The sequence below is a fragment of the Palaemon carinicauda genome, chromosome 20 (genome assembly GCF_036898095.1).
Source record: "Palaemon carinicauda isolate YSFRI2023 chromosome 20, ASM3689809v2, whole genome shotgun sequence".
Classification (NCBI taxonomy): domain Eukaryota; kingdom Metazoa; phylum Arthropoda; class Malacostraca; order Decapoda; family Palaemonidae; genus Palaemon; species Palaemon carinicauda.
Window position 1 is genome coordinate 42,272,661 of NC_090744.1, and position 19,048 is coordinate 42,291,708.

The 19,048-nt window shown below is 45.2% G+C and overlaps 1 protein-coding gene across 1 annotated transcript in view; it reads left to right on the forward strand.

Annotated features, from left to right (window-relative positions):
- LOC137660303 (nucleoporin NUP188-like) overlaps window positions 1-19,048 on the forward strand; it is a 163,798-nt gene that overhangs the window by 48,448 nt on the left and 96,302 nt on the right. The window contains exons 9-11 of the mRNA XM_068395097.1: window positions 1,455-1,700; window positions 8,696-8,844; window positions 18,381-18,532. Coding sequence (XP_068251198.1) covers window positions 1,455-1,700; window positions 8,696-8,844; window positions 18,381-18,532 — 547 coding nt within the window. The remainder of the gene's footprint in view (window positions 1-1,454; window positions 1,701-8,695; window positions 8,845-18,380; window positions 18,533-19,048) is intronic.

The following is a 19,048-nucleotide window of genomic DNA, read 5'->3' on the forward strand; positions in this document are numbered from 1 at the left end:
TTTAAGTAATATAGAAATATAAATTGATTTTATGTTTACATTATTACAATACTTTCATCACCAAAATCATGCTTTGGACAACTAGGATTCTTTACGTTTTTGCCAAGAGATGGCTGTAGATGGTATGTTTACATTTTAGCCAATGACAATTACTGTATGTAACCATTATTAAAACTCGCAAATTGTTTTATTCTTATACTTTCTTAAACAGAAATACAGTTTATTTTATAAACTTGAAACATAAATAAATAAGAATAGCAACAATCAAGATTATAATGTGTGGTAAAATATTTATAATAAAAGTGTAGTAACATTAGGCTGGACTTGAAATTGCCGTTTATCCATTACACGATGTAGATGATGAAAATGCTTTTTCTAAAGGAAATTTTGGGGTTTGACCTTTATATAGGTTAATTTTTTACACAAGAATATATGGTATTTCAAATAAAACTATTGAAATTATTATGCTAATAGGAAAATGATGGATTAAGTAATAATCGTTTCTTTTAGGAAATATAAAATATCCTTAGGTAGCATGCCTTAATTAGCTGATTTAGAAAGCATAAACATAAACAATGGAAAAAATTATAATTCACTGCTTTATTTACAATTACCTGTACGATACAGTACTGAAATATGAATATTACATCCATTATTATTGGATTCAGTTAAGTGAAACAGCAGTTTAATTGAAGTCCAGTTTATTTCAAAGAGAGTGGTAATTTTTTATCACAGCAAATGGATATACAGTATACAGCGAGAGCTGGGACGATGTGGGTGGAGAGAAAGGCAAGTGGCACAAAGCAAGCCCAGTGCAATGGAGCACTGTCTATTTGAAATCATTGCTGTGCAAGTTTTTTTATCGCGAATATTTGGATTTTATATTTCATAGGTATTGTGGTTCTCTGTGTCGAATATAAGTGAAATCGCGAAATATAAACTTGCGTAAAGCATAGGTTGACTGTACTCGGCAAGCAGTAGCTCACTTATGGTTAGTGTCTTCCATGGCACACTATGTATGGTAATTTAACTTATATTTAGATTTGTATTCATGAAAATTCTTCCCTTTCATAAACAAATTCCATGGCTTGGCCTGAATCTAGAAGTGTACCACAGATGTCTGTTTAAAGAGCTTAGTAGTTTGATGATAAAGAGTGCAATTTGCTTATCTCAGAGAATTACTGACAGAATTGTTTTGGTACAGACTAGCAGAGTACTAATCCACAGTCAGTGCTCTTACACAGAAATGGTTAACATTTTGTTGACAGAATGGGGATGTGGCAGGTTTGTCATTATTTGAAAAAGTAGTAGTTGATATACTAGTTATGTTTGGCCTTCATAAGTAAACTCCTCTCCACTGATTGTTTTTATATTGATTAGCTCTTGAACCCCATAAACTAATTTAGAGTTATTATTTTTATATACTAATTTCATGTTTTCCTAATTGTTTATAGGTAATAGAACTCCTTAGTGAACTGCCAAACCTTACTTGGGTTGCAAGTGAAGCAGATTTTGAAAGTATAAGTATGAGGGGAACTGACTGCATAACCAAAAGTACACTACAGCCTTTGCCATCATTAATTGTGCCACCAAGAACAGAAGGAAAGCTGCTGTCCAATAACCCACTATTGATTGTTTGGCAGACACCATGTAATGCTTGGCAAGCTCTTTTGGTTATCATGAGACAACTTGATCAGGAGGTAAGACTATTTAATATTCCTGGTAAAATGTTCTTAGCTAATTATGGTGTGTTTATATGAAGTAAAGGCCTTATATGTTCCTATGTATAGAAAAAAAAAAAAATTGTCCTTTGAGATAAGTGGTGCTGGAACGGCTACTGAATCTATTATGAAGTGATTAACATACTAACAAACCTTCCATTATTTATGTGGATATTCTTTTGGCACAGCTGGAAGGTAGCCATTAGAGTAAAAGTACAACGTGGCACCCTTGCCTAACTTCTTGAGTGGGTAGGCTGGGTGTGCCTGGGGGTTACCCAGCCAACTCTGTATATACTCACAGCTGTGAGCTACGTCACTTTTTCGTTTGGCTTGTTAGAGAGTAGACGTGTCCTCTCTCTCCTCCCAAGGGTATCATTGGACATTTTTAATCTCTTTCTCTTTTCAGGTATGCAGGCTTCTTTTTATCGCCTTCATGCGGACCTGTCCTGGGCGAAAGTCTGCTGCATGCGGTACATTCATGCCATCGCTGGATACCTACCAGTACTCTCTGTGTCCTTCGTGTTAAGGGCATCGTTGCGAGTATTATTCGTCCTATGCAGTGTAGGGAGTGGCCTGCCTCCCAATGGGAGATATTTGGACAGCGCAGAAAGAAGAAGGCTAAGCACGATCTTTTTCCCTCAGGGGCGAGGAAAGCGTGTTCTTCTCGCAATCCCAAATCTCTTTCTCAAGCTCCTTTTTTGAGCTCTTCCAAGGGATGATCGAGCAGGAGCGCAGACTGTCTAACTCCTTGGCAACCCCGGGGTACTGGTGGGGAGTTGCTTCCCCTAGAGGAGCAACTTCATCTCCAGCTGCTGGGGAGCCATTTTCCCTTGCAGATGTTTTGCAGGTATGGCCGACCTTAGTAGTTTCTGCGCGCCTACGAATGAAGAACTTGTTTGACTCCTTCAGCGTGGTGGCAAGAAGGACCCTTCTCCAGAGCATTCAATATCTCTCGCATTGGAGGTTTGCAAAGTCCATCTAAGGGTATTGCATCCCGTTCATTCAATCTCTCCCTCCTCTGACTCGGGATCCTGTGTATCTAAGCTTCTATGAGAAGGGATCCGCAAAGCTGGCCCTCAGGGCTGAAGTGCAGACCATGCTGCAGAAGGGCACTCTCCAAGAGGTTGCGGACTGGTCCCCAGGCTTTTACAGTCAAATTTTCTAGTGAAAAAGGCAACTGGAGGGTGGAGACCAGTCATCGATCTCTCCCCTCTGAAAAAGTTTGTTCAACAGACTCGGTTCAGAATGGAGACGACAGACATGGTCATTCAGGCGATTTGACCAAGGGACTTAATGTGCACACTGGATCTCAAGGGTGCATAATTCCAGATCCCAATCCATCTGTCTTCAAGGAAGTATCTCAGGCTCATATATGAGGACAAAATACAGTACTGTATACCAGTTCAGGGTTCTATGCTTCGGTCTCGTGACAGCTCCTCAGGTCTTTACCAGAGTGTTTGCCCTAGTGTCATCATGGGCTCACAAGAACGGCATTCGTCTCCTCAGATACCTGGACGATTGGCTAATTTTAGCAGACTCGAAGACGACCCTTCTTCGTCAACGAGACACGCTTCTCGAGTATTGTCAGGATCTGGGGGTCTTGATAGATCTTAAGAAATCATCACTGCTACCTTCGCAAAGACTGGTATATAGTACCTTGGTATGATGATAGACACCATCCAACAAAAAGTCTTCCCATCTGACGAAAGAGTACACAGACATAGAGAAGTGGCTTCGCCCTTTCTCAAAAGGGAAGTTCTACCGGTCTCTCGTTGGTTGAGTCTGTTAGGACACCTAACCTCTCCTACGTCTAGTTCCAAACGGCTGTCTCAGGATAAGATCCATGCAATGGCAGCTAAAATCCATGTGGAACCAACACTCAGATCCACCGGACACTCGAGTTCCTATTACTCAAGAACAAGTGACGGACTTGCGTTGGTGGGTGGCAGACAAAAACCTTCATAGAGGTCATGATCTTCTCGTCCCTCCTCCGCACTTGATGCTCCTCACAGACGCATCAAAGGGGGGGGGCCTCACTTGCTGCATCACACGATCTCTGGCCTTTGGTCAGAGTCAGAAAGGTACCAGCACATAAATCTCCGAGAGATGAGAGCAGCATACCTAGTTCTTCATCAGTTCTAACAGTTGCTGGCAGTTCACTCTGTGATGTTGATGAGCGACAACACCACAGTAGTGGCCTTACATAAACAAACATGGCAGTACCTTTTCACTGCCTCTATGTCATCTTGCAGTAAAGATCCTCAGATGGTCAGAAGAACTTTCGGTGTCCCTATCAGGTCGCTTCATTCCAGTCAAGAGGAATGTGCTCGCAGACAATCTGAGCAGAGCGACTCAAATAGTAGGCTCTGAATGGTCTTTGAATTATCAGATAGCCAAAAAAGTTCTGAATTTGTGGTGTTCCCTGATTGTAGACCTGTTTGCAACATCTCTGAACAGCAAGCTTCAGCTGTACTGTTCTCCAGTCCAGGACCCTCAGGCTCTATGGCAAGATGTATTCCATCAACGGTGGGACAATATCGACTTGTAAGCCTTTCCCCCGTTCTGTCTGATAAGAAGACTACTCAACAAGACCTGAGTTTCCAAAAATCTAATAATAATCCTTGTAGCTCCACTATGACATCATGCAGTTAGTGCCGGACCTCCTGCAACTACTAGTAGATCTACTGAGAGAGCATCCTCCATGACCAGATCTGCTCAAACAACCTCACACAAGCATCTTCCACAGAACCGTACAGTTGCTTCGACTTCATGCCTGGAGACTATCTAGCATCTCCTCTCTCAGAAGGGATTACCACATGAAGTTGCGGTGAGAATGTCCGGATACTTGCGTAAGTCCTCAGCCTCAGTGTACTAGGCAAAAGGGAGAGTCTTGTATGGTTGATGTCATTAAAGGAATATCTTTCCTCTCGATACCTCTATACCAGTAGTAGCAGAATTCCTTGTGTACGTTTGGGAGGAAAAGCTCATTTCAGTCTCGGAGGTGAAAGGCTATCGCTCAGCCTTGAGCCTCGCCTTTAAGCTGAAAGGAGTGGACATGTCCTCTTCATTGGAGCTTTTTTTACTCATACGGAGTTATGAGATCACTTGCCCACATTCAGAGATTAGGCCTCCGCCTTGGAACGGGGTTCGCATTTTGAGATTCTTGAAAGGACCTCCCTACGAACCATTATGCCATGCAACTGACCAAAATCTCACTTTGAAGACAGTGTTCCTGCTCGCTTTAGCCTTGGCAAAGAGAGTCGTGAACCTCATGGCCTCTCATGTGACATCGCTTATTCAAAGGGATGGAGTGAAGTGACACTCATCTTCGTCCCTGAGTTCATTGCTAAGACTCAAAATTCAAGGGTACTGGACCATAGATTCTGGCCCTTTCAGATTGCAATTCTTCGTTCTGTAACCAATGACCAAGATCAGTTGTTACTATACCCAGTGAGGCGTTTGAGATAATGTACTATCTTATATGCACTGCAGCAACACGTCCCCAACTAACATCGCTGTGTGTTAGCTCCAGTAGGGTAAAAAGGAGGATCATTAAAAACACACCCCTTATCTTGGATTTGCCAGGTGATTGAAAGAGCCTTAGCTCCTGATCCTCCTCCTGCTCAACGACCTAGAGCCCATTATGTCGGGCATTAGTACGTCCTTGGTATTCAAACGAAACTATTTCGTGTTGCAAGTATTACAAGGGGGTGAGTGGAAAAGACAAAATCTCTTCACAGCTCATTATCTAAAAGACGTGACCTACAGGAGACTCGATACTTTTACTATCGGTCCTGTGGTGGCTTCTCAGCAAGTGGTTTAAGAATACCTCGGGCTCCTTCATGGACAAATAGCAGTTGGCTGAGGGCATTGGTTACCCGGGTTAAGACTGGGATGAATGAGAGTATGTCTGGCTTTTCCTTTCTTTCCCTTCCCCTCCCTTGAGGTACAGCACCATGGGTCCCTCTATAAACTGGCTTCAACCTCTGCAGGTAATTGTCACTTTCCTTGTGTAGCCTAGTATAAGTCATAATTTTATATGCTGTCCACGTCTCCATGGTTTTCTGCTAGGTAAGCAATGGGAAATATCTTACTATTCCTATATATACTCAGAATGTGTTTGTAGAGACATACAAACTCTCATTACAATGAATTGCTCAGGCCGCCACTATACTCAATTTGTATATTTAAGTGAGGTGATAAGTTTTTCTTTAGACCACAGTCATATACTGTACTAGGTAAAACTGGGTCAATGTCCATGCCAGAATTAGGACTTCCACCTATATACTGTAGAGTGAGTCATCCTCATAAATGACGGAAGGTTTGTTAGTATGGGAACAAATGACATTCGTAGATAATTTGTATTTTTCCCTAATACAAACTTGTAGTTATGTATATAAATTGGCCTGCCATCACCTGTCCCCCAGAAGTCCTGCCTGCAATAAAAATTGACGTCTCTTACAGCTGTGAGAGTATATATAGACTTGGGTGGGTACCCCTAGCCACCCCTGGCCTACCTGCTCAAGCTGTTAGGCAGGGTTGTCAACTTTTAGTCTAATGGCTACCTTTCAGCTGAGCCGAAAGAATATCCACATAAATAACTACAGGATTTTATTAGTTAGGAAAAAAATACAAATTTTTTTCGAAATTGTCATTTCTGGGCTCCGAGCTGTGCCGCCCAGTGAAATACTCCTAGAGCACCATTTCTAAGGAATATAACTGCTATATATTACCAGAGAAAAAAAAGCATAGGAATGCCAGGTTGAACCCAGCTCGCTCACCTATATAAGGTGTCGGTATAAAATACTGGGGCGTGATAATTCACAACCAGAGGTCTCGCACTATTTAGATATCTCCTCTTCAAAATCCCCGCCACAGCGAGGTGCCGATCAACACTACTACCACTAACCCAACCCACGCCAGTGACGTCACTCCTTTATAGCACTTGTTGTTATTAAGTCCAACATGTTTTTTCTCGTGTTTACCCTTGGATTTATCGTTATTTTATAATCGATGGCCGATTCCTAAGATACCCCATCGAAGTTAAGTACTTTATCCATGAGTTTTAGCGAGATTGGGCAGTGTAACCTCTGTTTTTATTAATTGAGAAGTGTTTATATATGAACGGCGTCCCCGTTCTTACCGTTCATGGTTCGGCTCTGCCCTTTTTCTCGTTAGTTCGTCCGTCATTAATATTTGTTCGAACTTTTAGGAGTTTTTTCCTTACATTTATATAGTACACCGTCTTTATGCTTTCATCTAGCATTAATTTTATGTTATCCTATGATATCAGTGTTAGCGTTTCATCAAGGAGTAGGTTATGTTGGTATGCCTGCATTCGTGCATGTTGGTGGATTGCGTCACCTTTGAGATTGTTTCGCTAGTTCTAGGAAGACGACCATCTCACTTATTATTATTAAACCTTTTAGTTTTACAGTATTACGCTCCACCTAGTTTTACATTTGGTTCGAGTGGGACTCTCGCGTTGTTTTTACTGTTCGATCTACCGCTTCAGTAACTAGGTTGGTACCCCTGCTTTCCATCTGCTGATGGCGTCATGCTTCCTCCCCTACCACTCGCCCGAGTCCCTCTCTCGCCATATTATTTCTGTATATTCCATTGGTTAGGAAATCCTTGTTCTTAATGAACCTGACTTCTGGCGCCAGAATATCAGAACTTTCAGCCTTGTCTAGAGATCCAGGTCATATTGAATTTCTCTCGTCAGGGGAAGTACTCCTTTCCCCTGACAAAAGATTTTTAGCGAAAATGAGGACCCCCAGGACAGACGGTTCCCCTGGAAGATTGTCCCACTTCCGCAGGACCCATCTTTATGTCCAGTAAACACTCTGGAAGCCTACTTAAACATATCTCCCGTTCAGTCCTCGGGGCCCTTACCCTTTAGAGAAGGTGAAAAACCATCATCCTGAAAGGACTCAGACAGAAGATTCTGCATTTCATTAACGGGCTACCTAGAATCATTCCCACATCACTCCCTCACGTCCATGATATATGAGCTGTAGCTACCTCAGTTAATTACTATGAACTTCACTGGACTTACTAAATATACAGGCTGGAAGTCTCCAACAGTATTTAAACGCCACTGCTTAAAACCTCTGGAAGCCTTATATTTGCTACAGTGGCAGCAGGGAATGTGATTCCTCCTGAACATAGTGAACCTTAATCAACTATGTCTTGCTATCCTCTTACCTGTTATTTTGGATTTTATTTTACTTCCTCAGGTATTGTTCCAAGATTTGGGACCATTTCTCTGGTACTATTTCACTGGGCGGCACAGCTCGGAGCCCAGAAAAGGGATTTTGACGAAGGAAAAATATATTTCTGGGCGAGAGACCTGTGCCGCCCAGTGAACCCTCCCTTGACTTCCCTCCCATCATGGGCCCCAAACCTTGGGTGCTATGAGGAGTGACGTCACTGGCGTGGGTTGGGTTAGTGGTAGTAGTGTTGATCGGCACCTCGCTGTGGCTGGGATTTTGAAGAGGAGATATCTAAATAGTGCGAGACCTTTGGTTGTGAATTATCACGCCCCAGTATTTTATACCGACACCTTATATAGGTGAGCGAGCTGGGTTCAACCTGGCATTCCTATGCTTTTTTTTCTCTGGTAATATATAGCAGTTATATTCCTTAGAAATAGTGCTCTAGGAGTATTTCACTGGGCGGCACAGATCTCTCGCCCAGAAATAGATTTTTCCTTCGTCAAAATCCCTTTTTTAGCTTAAGCTATTGTTTGAATTACCTTGACTTCTTGTTTCTTAATTCCCATACTTACTGTTTTTATTTCCTCTCCACACCTTCCTAGAACCAGAAACCTTCTCTTCTCTGCTGACTGTGTATCCTTAAATTTCACATAATCTTTATACATGTATTTGTATGTGCTTGTGTTTTTTATTTTATTTTTTAAACACTTTTTTGAAAGAATCAAGCTTTATGATATAAAATCTTTGTTTTTTCAGTTTAGCAGAGGCGTTGTTGTTCCAGACCCCAAAATCCTTGCCACTGTATGCAGCACTACAAAACTGTTAACAGCAATTCATTCTACCATCCCAGAGCAATTGCCAGCCTTTGTACATTTTGTTGACCAAAGCTTGGCTCTTTTACGCAGGTAAAACTCCTCATTTATATTTATCTGTATACTTAATTTTTTGGGGGTTACTTTTTAATTCTATTTGACTGGAAAATAGAAATTATCAATATACTGTACAAGCAAAATTCAAGTGTTTGTTCTTAATCTGATATAAAACTTCATCCTTTAATAGAACTATGATTTGAGCAAAGCTGGAAACTTGGCTGTTAAGATTTTTAACAAGGTGTTGATAGTAACTAGTGGGTAGTAGGCAAAGCCCTGCCCCCCTACTAGCTGATCTTCACAGGCTCTATCTCACCCTACCATATTTTGAACCTTGATACCTATTAGTTTGCTAGTAGTAGTGTAAATGATGTTAACATGCATATATCCACTGTGAATGTGTGTACTTTATAGATAAATTATTTCAACATTATACATTTGTGCTTGCTGTAAGATTGAGAGGAAATCAAAGATGGCATTGGAGAGGAAACTGAAAACTTAGTATTAGTTAGATACAGTATTTTTTGGGCTCAAGCCATGGCGTCCTGATGGAAGGTTCCTTTTTGGTAGCTTCCTTGGGTATTATAACTACTAAATATTCCCAGAGAATTTAACCACAGGTTATCACAGAATTCTAACTTCTGGAGCGAGTATCCTAAAGGTTTCCCTTTAAAACATCGTATATCAACAGGGGACGCATGTATTAACGCGCCACATAGCTATCTACACCCCAAACAGAGTTAACACTTCGATGTGTAGGGGCGGAGAATAGCTGGGGAGCCGTTCCACAGCTAATCTCGTTCGTGGCTACTTTTGGTACTCGAGACGTAAACAAACGGGCGCCATTGCTAAATGACGTCACGTCCGTCCTCATCCTTCGTTTAGTAGCTTGCCTTACTAGTCGGACTTTTCCCTGTGCGTACTTTATCGACTTGCATCTTAGCCATGTCTCTACCCTCGGCCTCGCCTTCTTCTGGAAAGTTGAGTACAAGGTTCCAGTATTGTTTAAATAAGCTCTGACCGTAAAGTAACTTTTACTTTTCGAGATATTTGATGTTTCGTGGCAGAGCTGTGCCTCGATCGGACCCGCCATTTTATGGCGTCGCTGTTGTTTTGCATGCCTTATTTAGATAGCCTCAACAGCGTTTTCCGGCCTCATTAACTAATCGATACTATTAGTTATTTAGTCTTCATAGCTAGGTACTTTATATATCGTGTTTTGACGCCTTGTTATCGGTCATCATTTGACCCCATACCAGTTGGCTAGTCTAGCCCCTAGGCCAGAGCGCCTAACATCAGTGTTCATGCATGATATATTTCAGTGATCCTAGGTTTAATTATGAAGATAGTGGCATTATTTTACAATATTATTGACTGTGATGCAAGTGTTTTCGCCTTCAGGGACCATATAAGGGACAGGTTAGATAGTGTGCCTTTCTAACCTAACCTACAAGTAGGACCCCTATATGCTTCCTTCATCCCCTGCCTTAGGGCATCCCCTCTGTGTAGCCTTGCTCCCCCTACCACGTAAGGGGATCAAGCTCTTATCAGAGTATATATCGCTTCTCTGTCCCCCCTAAGGGAATGATCCCCCCTTAGGGTTGCGTCCGAGAATGAGGAACGGCTAGTCCGTCCTCTATTGCTGGGGCTAGGTCTCCGACCTTTCCTGCAATAGCGATACGTCTTCCATCCTTCCTAGTTCAGGGTGTAACATCCCTGCTCTAGGTTAGGTTTTGGGGGAGTTAGCTCTGTACCTTGCTGAAACGATACCCATGCACCGTTTTCAGACAGGCTGCCTTACCTTAGGCTAGGGAGTGTCCTCCCTTCCTTGGTGGCCGCTTTGGTACAGAGCCTCCTCCACAGAAGACCCTTCTCTTCTCCCCTCCCCACCTATCTCTTGTATGGCCTAGCCTATACTTAGGTTAGTCTATACCCATCTGTCCCCTGTCCTACAACTCCTCCTTAGGGTGGAGTGATAGGGCTACCTTGAGCTCCTGTGTGCAGTCCGCTCTGGTACATATACCATTCATAGTGTCCTATGGGGTTAGCCACTGGATGCATTTTGTCTGCAGGGGTTTTCCCCCCCTCTTGGGTGTTCCCTAGCCTTCCCTTGGGCTACCTTGGCTCCCGGTCCTCTGCGGCCCCTGCTACTGGTTGATAGGGCTAGCCTCTATCATGGGTACACCCACTCAGGTGGGATGTCTTGGGGTCCGTAGCCGTGCCCCTACATCCCTCCCTCTGTCTCTTTCACTATCCCGGTGCCGGTCCCTTGCCGCCTCCCCTGTCGGTGATACCCACCTCCTACCCTGGTGACTTATCCCTTGCCCTCTGGGCCGCCAGTCCTCCGTGTGGCGGGGGACTGCCGCCTCCCACCGGCTTCCAGCCAATGGCCTTCCCTCTTACCTCATAGCTTCGGTCGTCCGTCCACCGGCCCGGCCCCTGGAGTGCCGGCATCCACTGCCGGCAGTCTGGTTCTGCTATAAACATCCTTGTTCCTGTCACCAAGCCGTCAACCTTCGGCTGCCGGAGCCGCCGCTCCCCGCCGGCTTGCCGCCGCTGTGCCGGCGGCCGCCACCCTGGTATTACTCCTGACTTTTATATTTGTCTTCCCTAATGCCAGAAACTCTGCTGGAGCGGCCTCCGGCGTTCCGTCGGTCTGCCGGAGCCTTCCGGAGGCGTCAAGGCGACTTGCACCCCTTCTACTAGCTATCATCTCATGTTGATAGCCCTACATCGCAACCAGATGGTTTGATTACGTAAATGGATAGGTATTATCTTACCATTCTATTAGTAACCATGCTGTCTTCTTGCATATCACAGATTTCCAGCATGCTGTGTGTATCTTAGCACGGCTGGTTGCCGGAAACCGTTACCCTATGGGATCTTCTACGTTCCCAGTTCTAGGGTCTGAGTAGCCTCAGTCCTAGTTTTATATCCTTGACAATTCCCAATAGAATTCCCACTGCCTTCCGGGCATTCCATGTCGAATTCTGTCCTGTGCCTTCGGTCACAACAAATTGTCTATGGATAAGGTCACGGTAACCAGCCGGGCGGGTTACACGGAGTATGTATCTATCTCCTTCTTTTCCGCCCATTCTCTGATCATCACACTTAATATTAAGTTAAAGATTAATCAATTAATATTTAACTTTAGAATAGAAGTCATCCTTATGACTCCCCCATACTCATGTTCTCTTTCTCTTACAGGAGGAGCAACTGAAGTGCGACCACGGCTTCTGTGCAGTGAAGCGCCCGCACTTTTATGGGCACACGGCGTGTAGGACCCACGCCCCTTGTGCCAACAAGAAAGGAGATCTGAAGTTCTGGGACCCGCAGAACTGTACGGTCCGCCAGGAACGCCTGGTCGACGCGTTCAATAACCCTCCTTCAGCGAAGGTTAAGGACGCTTCTCGAGAGAAGCTACGCAGATGGGTGCGTGGTTTCCAGAAGAACGCCACTGGACCGTACCTTGCCACTGAAGACTTGAGGGCCTTACTGTTCCCAAAGGCATCCCCAGACTCTGTGGTCCCCAAGGATCAGATCCCCACCGTCCAGATCATGGTGGAACCCTATGTCGTCATGGCCCAGTCCATGCACGAGTGTCACCTGGATACCGACAACGCGGAGCGCATGTCGGAGATTTCGGAGACAACGGAGAGGAACCTCATGGCCCAAGAGTCGGACTATGAAGAGGACCAGGAGGAATACACCGAGTCGGAGCAGGAGGTCGCTCCGCCTTCCACCACCGCCCCAACTCCTACACCGACGGAAGTATCTCTCCCGTCTACCTTCGCCACCCCGGATCCCATCCCAACCGCCCAGGAGATGTTCCATATGCTTGAAGCGCTTATGGACAAGAAACTCCAAGTGACACACGAGTACATCAGGTCCATGGGAAGTTCCAAGGAGCCGAAAAGGATTTCGGTTAAGGACCTCCCGGCATGCTCGCACGCCAACCCCTGGAGGTATGCCGAGCATATGCCCATCGCAACGGGCAGGATCTTCATCAGCGAGAAGGTCGGCTCGGTTGCCCTGGAAGAAGTGGAGTTCTTCCCGAGTTTTGAGGCTTATCCGGACTGTTATGTCCGGCTTCGATCCGAACCTGCCTCTAAAGAAGAGACCGAACCTAAGGAGGTGATAGTGTTCGATCTCCCAAAGGCCCAGGTTATGTTGGCCAACGCTTTTAAAAGTAGGGGCTTTACCTGGTCAAAGCTTCCGGCGCTGAGCAAGAAGCACCCTACCTACGTCGCACCAGATGATGCGATCCTCCCCTTTATGGAAAAGGCCTTCGCTGCGGTTCACAAGGCAGTGGAAGAAGGGAAGCCTTGCCCTGCACTGGAGGAGTGCAGACCCTTCTCCCTGGTGACTCCCCCCGATGTTCGACACTGGAAGGATATTCAGCATACCTTCGTGGTGGGAAAACTAGATCCTGACGTTGCTGGACGTCAGTTTAATGAAGACCTCCCGAAACTTAATGACCATCTCCTTCGTCGGGGACAAGACACGAAGGAAAGGCTCGCCGCATCCATGTCCCTCCAAGTACAGCTTGACGTCATGGTTGGTGACACTAGAGTCCCCGACCACTACATGGTGCTCGCTAAATCGCATATGGCGACTCTGGTTAAGGACCTGTACAGCTTCATGAAGGCTCGGAGAGCCTGTCGTGAATTCGTGTTCTCAAGTGCCACAGTGAGACACGAACCCCGGAGGCTGATTTCCTCCAACATCTGGGGTAAACTCCTCTTTCCCTCTGATCTTGTGAAAGAGATCACCGACAAGGCCGCCACTGAGAACAGGAACCTTGTCAACAAGTGGGGCATGTCGAAGACGAGGAAATCCTCTCAGGACGATGGCCCTCAACCTAAGAGGAAATCCTCCAAGCCAAAACCCCAGCAACGTCAACAGAGACGGCAGTTTCCGGGACCCGCTACTCCCCAAGTGGCTGGTCAGCCACAGCAGACCTTTCAACTGGTCACCCAACCTGTTTTGTCCCAGTCACCGGTTTTCACCCCTGCCTTTGAGCAACAGACGACTACCTTTCGTCCCAAAGGTAGAGGCTCAAGCAGAGGTGCAGGCAGAGACGCATCTCGCCGTCCCTCCAGAGGCAGAGGAGGAAGGGGAGCTAGCGGCCGAGGCAGTAAACCCTCGGGACACCAGAAGCAATGAAGTGCTTCCGGTGGGAGGAAGACTCCGCCAATTCCAGGATCGTTGGACCTTCGATTCCTGGGCACACAGCATCGTCAAGAAGGGTCTAGGCTGGAGTTGGACTCAACCACCCCTAACCTTCCAGCAATTCTTCCAACAATCAACCCCCCTTCTGGAAGAATATGTCCTAGATCTCTTGAACAAGAAGGTGATAAGGAGGGTAAAGTTAACCAGGTTCCAAGGGAGACTGTTTTGCGTCCCCAAGAAGGACTCCGACAAGCTCAGAGTCATTCTCGACTTATCCTCCCTCAACAAGTTCATAGCGAACAACAAGTTCAAGATGCTGACTCTTCAACAGATAAGGACCCTTCTGCCTCGAGGTTCTTACACGGTCTCCATAGACCTGGCGGATGCCTACTGGCACGTTCCAATGAACCACCACGCTTCCTCCTACCTAGGATTTCGACTCCAAAGGAAAAGCTACGCCTTCAGGGCCATGCCCTTCGGCCTCAACGTGGCCCCTCGGATCTTCACAAAGCTGGCGGACGCCATAGTACAACAGCTCCGCCTCCAAGACGTCCAGGTGATGGCCTACCTCGACGACTGGCTAGTCTGGGCTCCATCGCCTGAGGATTGTTTAAGATCCTGCAGCAAAGTCACCCAGTTCCTAGAACACCTGGGATTCAAGATAAACGCGAAGAAATCTCGCCTCTCTCCAGCTCAGAAGTTCCAATGGTTAGGAATCCAGTGGAACCTTCAGTCACACCGCCTTTCCATTCCCCAGAAGAAAAGGAAGGAAATAGCCGGGTCTGTCAAGCGACTGCTGAAATCCAAACGGATCTCAAGACGTCAGCAGGAACGAGTTCTAGGCTCTCTACAGTTCGCCTCAGTGACAAACCCAGTGCTTCGGGCACAGCTAAAGGATGCCGCGGGAGTCTGGAGACGTTCTGCATTCATCGCTCGAAGAGACCTCAAGAGACGGCTCCCAAACAGACTTCGGCTTCTCCTCAAGCCGTGGTCGGAAGCAACGGCCCTGAAAAGGTCCATCCCTCTTCAACACCCACCTCCATCACTCAACATCCACACGGACGCTTCGCTGGAGGGTTGGGGAGGTCACTCCCACCAAAAACAGGCTCAAGGCACATGGTCTCCCCTATTCAAGACGTTTCACATCAACATCTTGGAGGCCATGGCGGTCCTTCTAACACTAAAGAAACTCTTCCCGCCTCCCTCGATCCATATTCGTCTAACCCTAGACAACTCGGTGGTAGTTCGATGTCTCAATCGCCAAGGCTCAAGATCGCCCCAGATAAATCAGGTGCTTCTGACAATCTTCCGTCTGGCAGAGAAGAAGAAGTGGCACCTGTCTGCAGTTCACCTACAAGGATTCCGCAACGTGACAGCGGACGCTCTATCCCGGACAAGCCCGATAGAGTCGGAATGGTCTCTAGACGCAAGATCATTCTCCTTCATCTCTCACCAAGTCCCAGAACTTCAGATCGATCTCTTCGCAACGAGCGACAACAATCAACTTCCTCGATAGGTGGCCCCGTACGAGGACTCCAAGGCAGAGGCAGTGGACGCCATGTCCCTGGACTGGAACAGATGGTCCAAGATCTACCTGTTCCCTCCCACCAGCCTTCTGCTGAAAGTCCTCTCCAAGCTGAGAACCTTCAAAGGGACAGCGGCCCTAGTGGCTCCCAAGTGGCCCCGGAGCAATTGGTACCCCCTGGTCCTGGAGCTGCAGCCCACGCTGATCCCTCTCCCGGGCCCAGATCTCTCCCAGCAAGTACAGAAGTCGGCTGTCTTCGCTTCATCATCGAAAATCAAGGACCTTCATCTCATGATTTTCTCTCCCTAGCCGCGAAGAAAAGGTTTGGGATCTCGAAGAAAAGTCTAGACTTCCTCGAGGAATACAAGACCGAATCCACAAGACGGCAATACGGAGAAAATGGGTCTCATTCGTCAAGGCAAAAAATCCTACGGAAATCACCATTGATTTTTGCATGTCCTTCTTTATTCACCTTCATGGACAGGGCTTGGCAGCCAACACGATTTCTACTTGCAAATCGGCCTTGACTAGACCACTGATGTATGCTTCCAGATTGATCTGACCAACGACATCTTCAATAAACTGCCGAAAGCATGCGCTCGTCTACGCCCAGCACCCCCACCAAAACCGATCTCCTGATCTCTGGACAAGGTGCTCCATTTTGCCTCCAACTTGGACAATGATTCATGCCCTCTCAAGGATCTGACTCAAAAAGTTATATTTCTTTTTGCTCTTGCCTCAGGAGCCCGAGTCAGCGAAATAGTGGCATTATCAAGGGAAGAGGGTCATATCCTGTTTACTGACTCAGGAGACCTTACCCTCTTCCCGGATCCGACGTTTCTCGCCAAAAACGAATTACCCACCAAAAGATGGGGCCCTTGGAGAATATGCCCCCTGAAAGAAGATGCCTCTCTATGTCCAGTAGAGAGCCTCAAGGTCTATCTTCGCAGAACTTCGGACTTTGGTGGAGGCCAACTCTTCAAAGAAGAAACATCGGGCAGCGACCTGTCACTGAAACAACTAAGAGTGAAAATCACCTACTTCATTCGCAGAGCGGATCCTGACAGTACACCCGCCGGTCACGATCCTAGAAAAGTTGCATCGTCTCTGAATTTCTTTCAGAGTATGGATTTCGAAAGCCTTAAGAGTTTCACAGGCTGGAAATCTTCGCGTGTTTTCTTCAAACATTATGCAAAACAAGTGCACGAAGTCAAACATTTTGTGGTAGCCGCAGGTAGTGTGATGAAACCTGCACCTAACTCTGCATAGAACAGTGAGTTACTTGGGACTCTAACTCTACGGGTGCCTATGTTGACCCTCGAGTGATACGTAGTGATTTCAAAACACGTAGTGTTTTTCATATACTGTTCTTATCCCAGGTGAAATGTCATAGTCGTCATAAGAGTGCCGCATGCCTAGAGCATGATGTGTTTTAATTTTAAAGACTGACGTTCCTCTGGAACGAGTGCCTACTAATAATTTTGAAATTCTCTTTCAGATTCAAGAGCACGTCTTTCATTACTATGTACATTATAATTTGTTGTAAATTACTTTTACATATTTATTGCATTCCATTAATATATTCTGCAATTGTGAAATAAAATTTCTATTTTATTACTTGTGCGTCTCAATCCGCTCCTACTTATACTATGAAATACACGTCTGTCATAGTTTTATTATCCCTTTCCTCTATGGTTGATGAAGATTACTAAGGTTTTAACCCTTATTATATACTCACCTGTGCAATGTAATATTCCTACTCGAATACTTACTTACTTCATATCTTAGAGACCAGACAATTCTCCATTAACATGCAGTGCCTAACCACCACTTGTCTGCCCTTGAGAATGTTCCTATATGAATGCCAACCATTCAGTCTTGTCTCCAAGTTCCTCAGGTTCTCCCAGCAAGGTGAGTAGCCCTTCGATGACCACTTTGATCTTCGGCATGGCCCGTGGGGACTTCACTGCTAAGGGGGCAGGAAGTTCTCTTCCCTACGGTTCTTCTATTAAGATTACTATGCTAACCTGTTCAAAGCCCTCGGCACTTACACTAAAAGGGGAAAATCTACCACGATACATTGATTCTCTGGTATTCTTCCATCAGGACGCCATGGCTTGAGCCCAAAAATCGGATTTTGAGCGAAGCGAAAAATAAATTTTTGGGTGAGATAGCCATGGCGTCCTGATGGACCCTCCCTGCTACTTCGTCCAGTTTTTCAGGTCCCACCCTGCTCTGCTGTATCATGGTGATCGGCAAGCAACTGGCTTCAGGATGAGGACGGACGTGACGTCATTTAGCAATGGCGCCCGTTTGTTTACGTCTCGAGTACCAAAAGTAGCCACGAACGAGATTAGCTGTGGAACGGCTCCCCAGCTATTCTCCGCCCCTACACATCGAAGTGTTAACTCTGTTTGGGGTGTAGATAGCTATGTGGCGCGTTAATACATGCGTCCCCTGTTGATATACGATGTCTTAAAGGGAAACCTTTAGGATACTAGCTCCAGAAGTTAGAATTCTGTGATAACCTGTGGTTAAATTCTCTGGGAATATTTAGTAGTTATATACCCAAGGAAGCTACCAAAAAGGAACCTTCCATCAGGACGCCATGGCTATCTCACCCAAAAATAGATTTTTCGCTTCGCTCAAAATCCGTTTTATACATCTTTTTAAGATACTGGTTATGAAGGAATTGGCCATGATATTTCACTTGTTAATAATTTGAGCTAAAGATCAGTCTTTTTATTAATTATAGTAATAACAGAGTATCAGAATAAACATTTTTTAAGATATAAAGTTCTTTCCTTAATTTTCTTAATGTGTTTTGATATTTTGTCTAGCAATGATTGTGAATTCTAATGAAATGCCCTTATAGGTTGTCACAGGCAATGCGGCCTCCTAGCAGCCTGGTGGCTGCACTTCTAGAGTTTTTGGCTAGTGTTGCAGCAGATGAACCAGAACGTATTTGGTCAGAACTTGAGGGCTGTCCTATGCTACCATACTTTGTAGCGCCACAACCAGTTGCAGGTAATTTCATTACTGAGCTTAGAATTAATATTTTGTTTTGTTTTGCCTCAACCCATCGTGTTGTAGCATTATTTTACAGTTAGGCGCTAATAGCCACACTTCAAAGGTAATTAAAGAGAGCTTCCACGTCGTCAAGTAAGTACATCTGGTCTCTAAAGAGCCCTTCTTGTATAAAGAAATTCCTTTTTTGTCTATCTGATTATTAAAGCAAAAGTAACGATTTAGTCATACAAGAGAACACTTTAGTCATTTCCTCCATCGCTCCATCAGTTTTTGGAGAGAAAAGTTGTACTGTATCAGTTTCATTGACCATTATCAGAAGTAGTAGTCAGTGATAACTGCTTTTTTTGCCAAGAAATTAGTTAGTTTTGAAGTACGGTACAGTACAGATATAGAATCACCATGAATTAGATATATTTTATTTCACTAAACCTTACCATGGAGTCATCATGCTAATATAGAAGCTACTGTACTGGCATTCATAATATTAGCATAATGACTACAAGTTGAGTATTG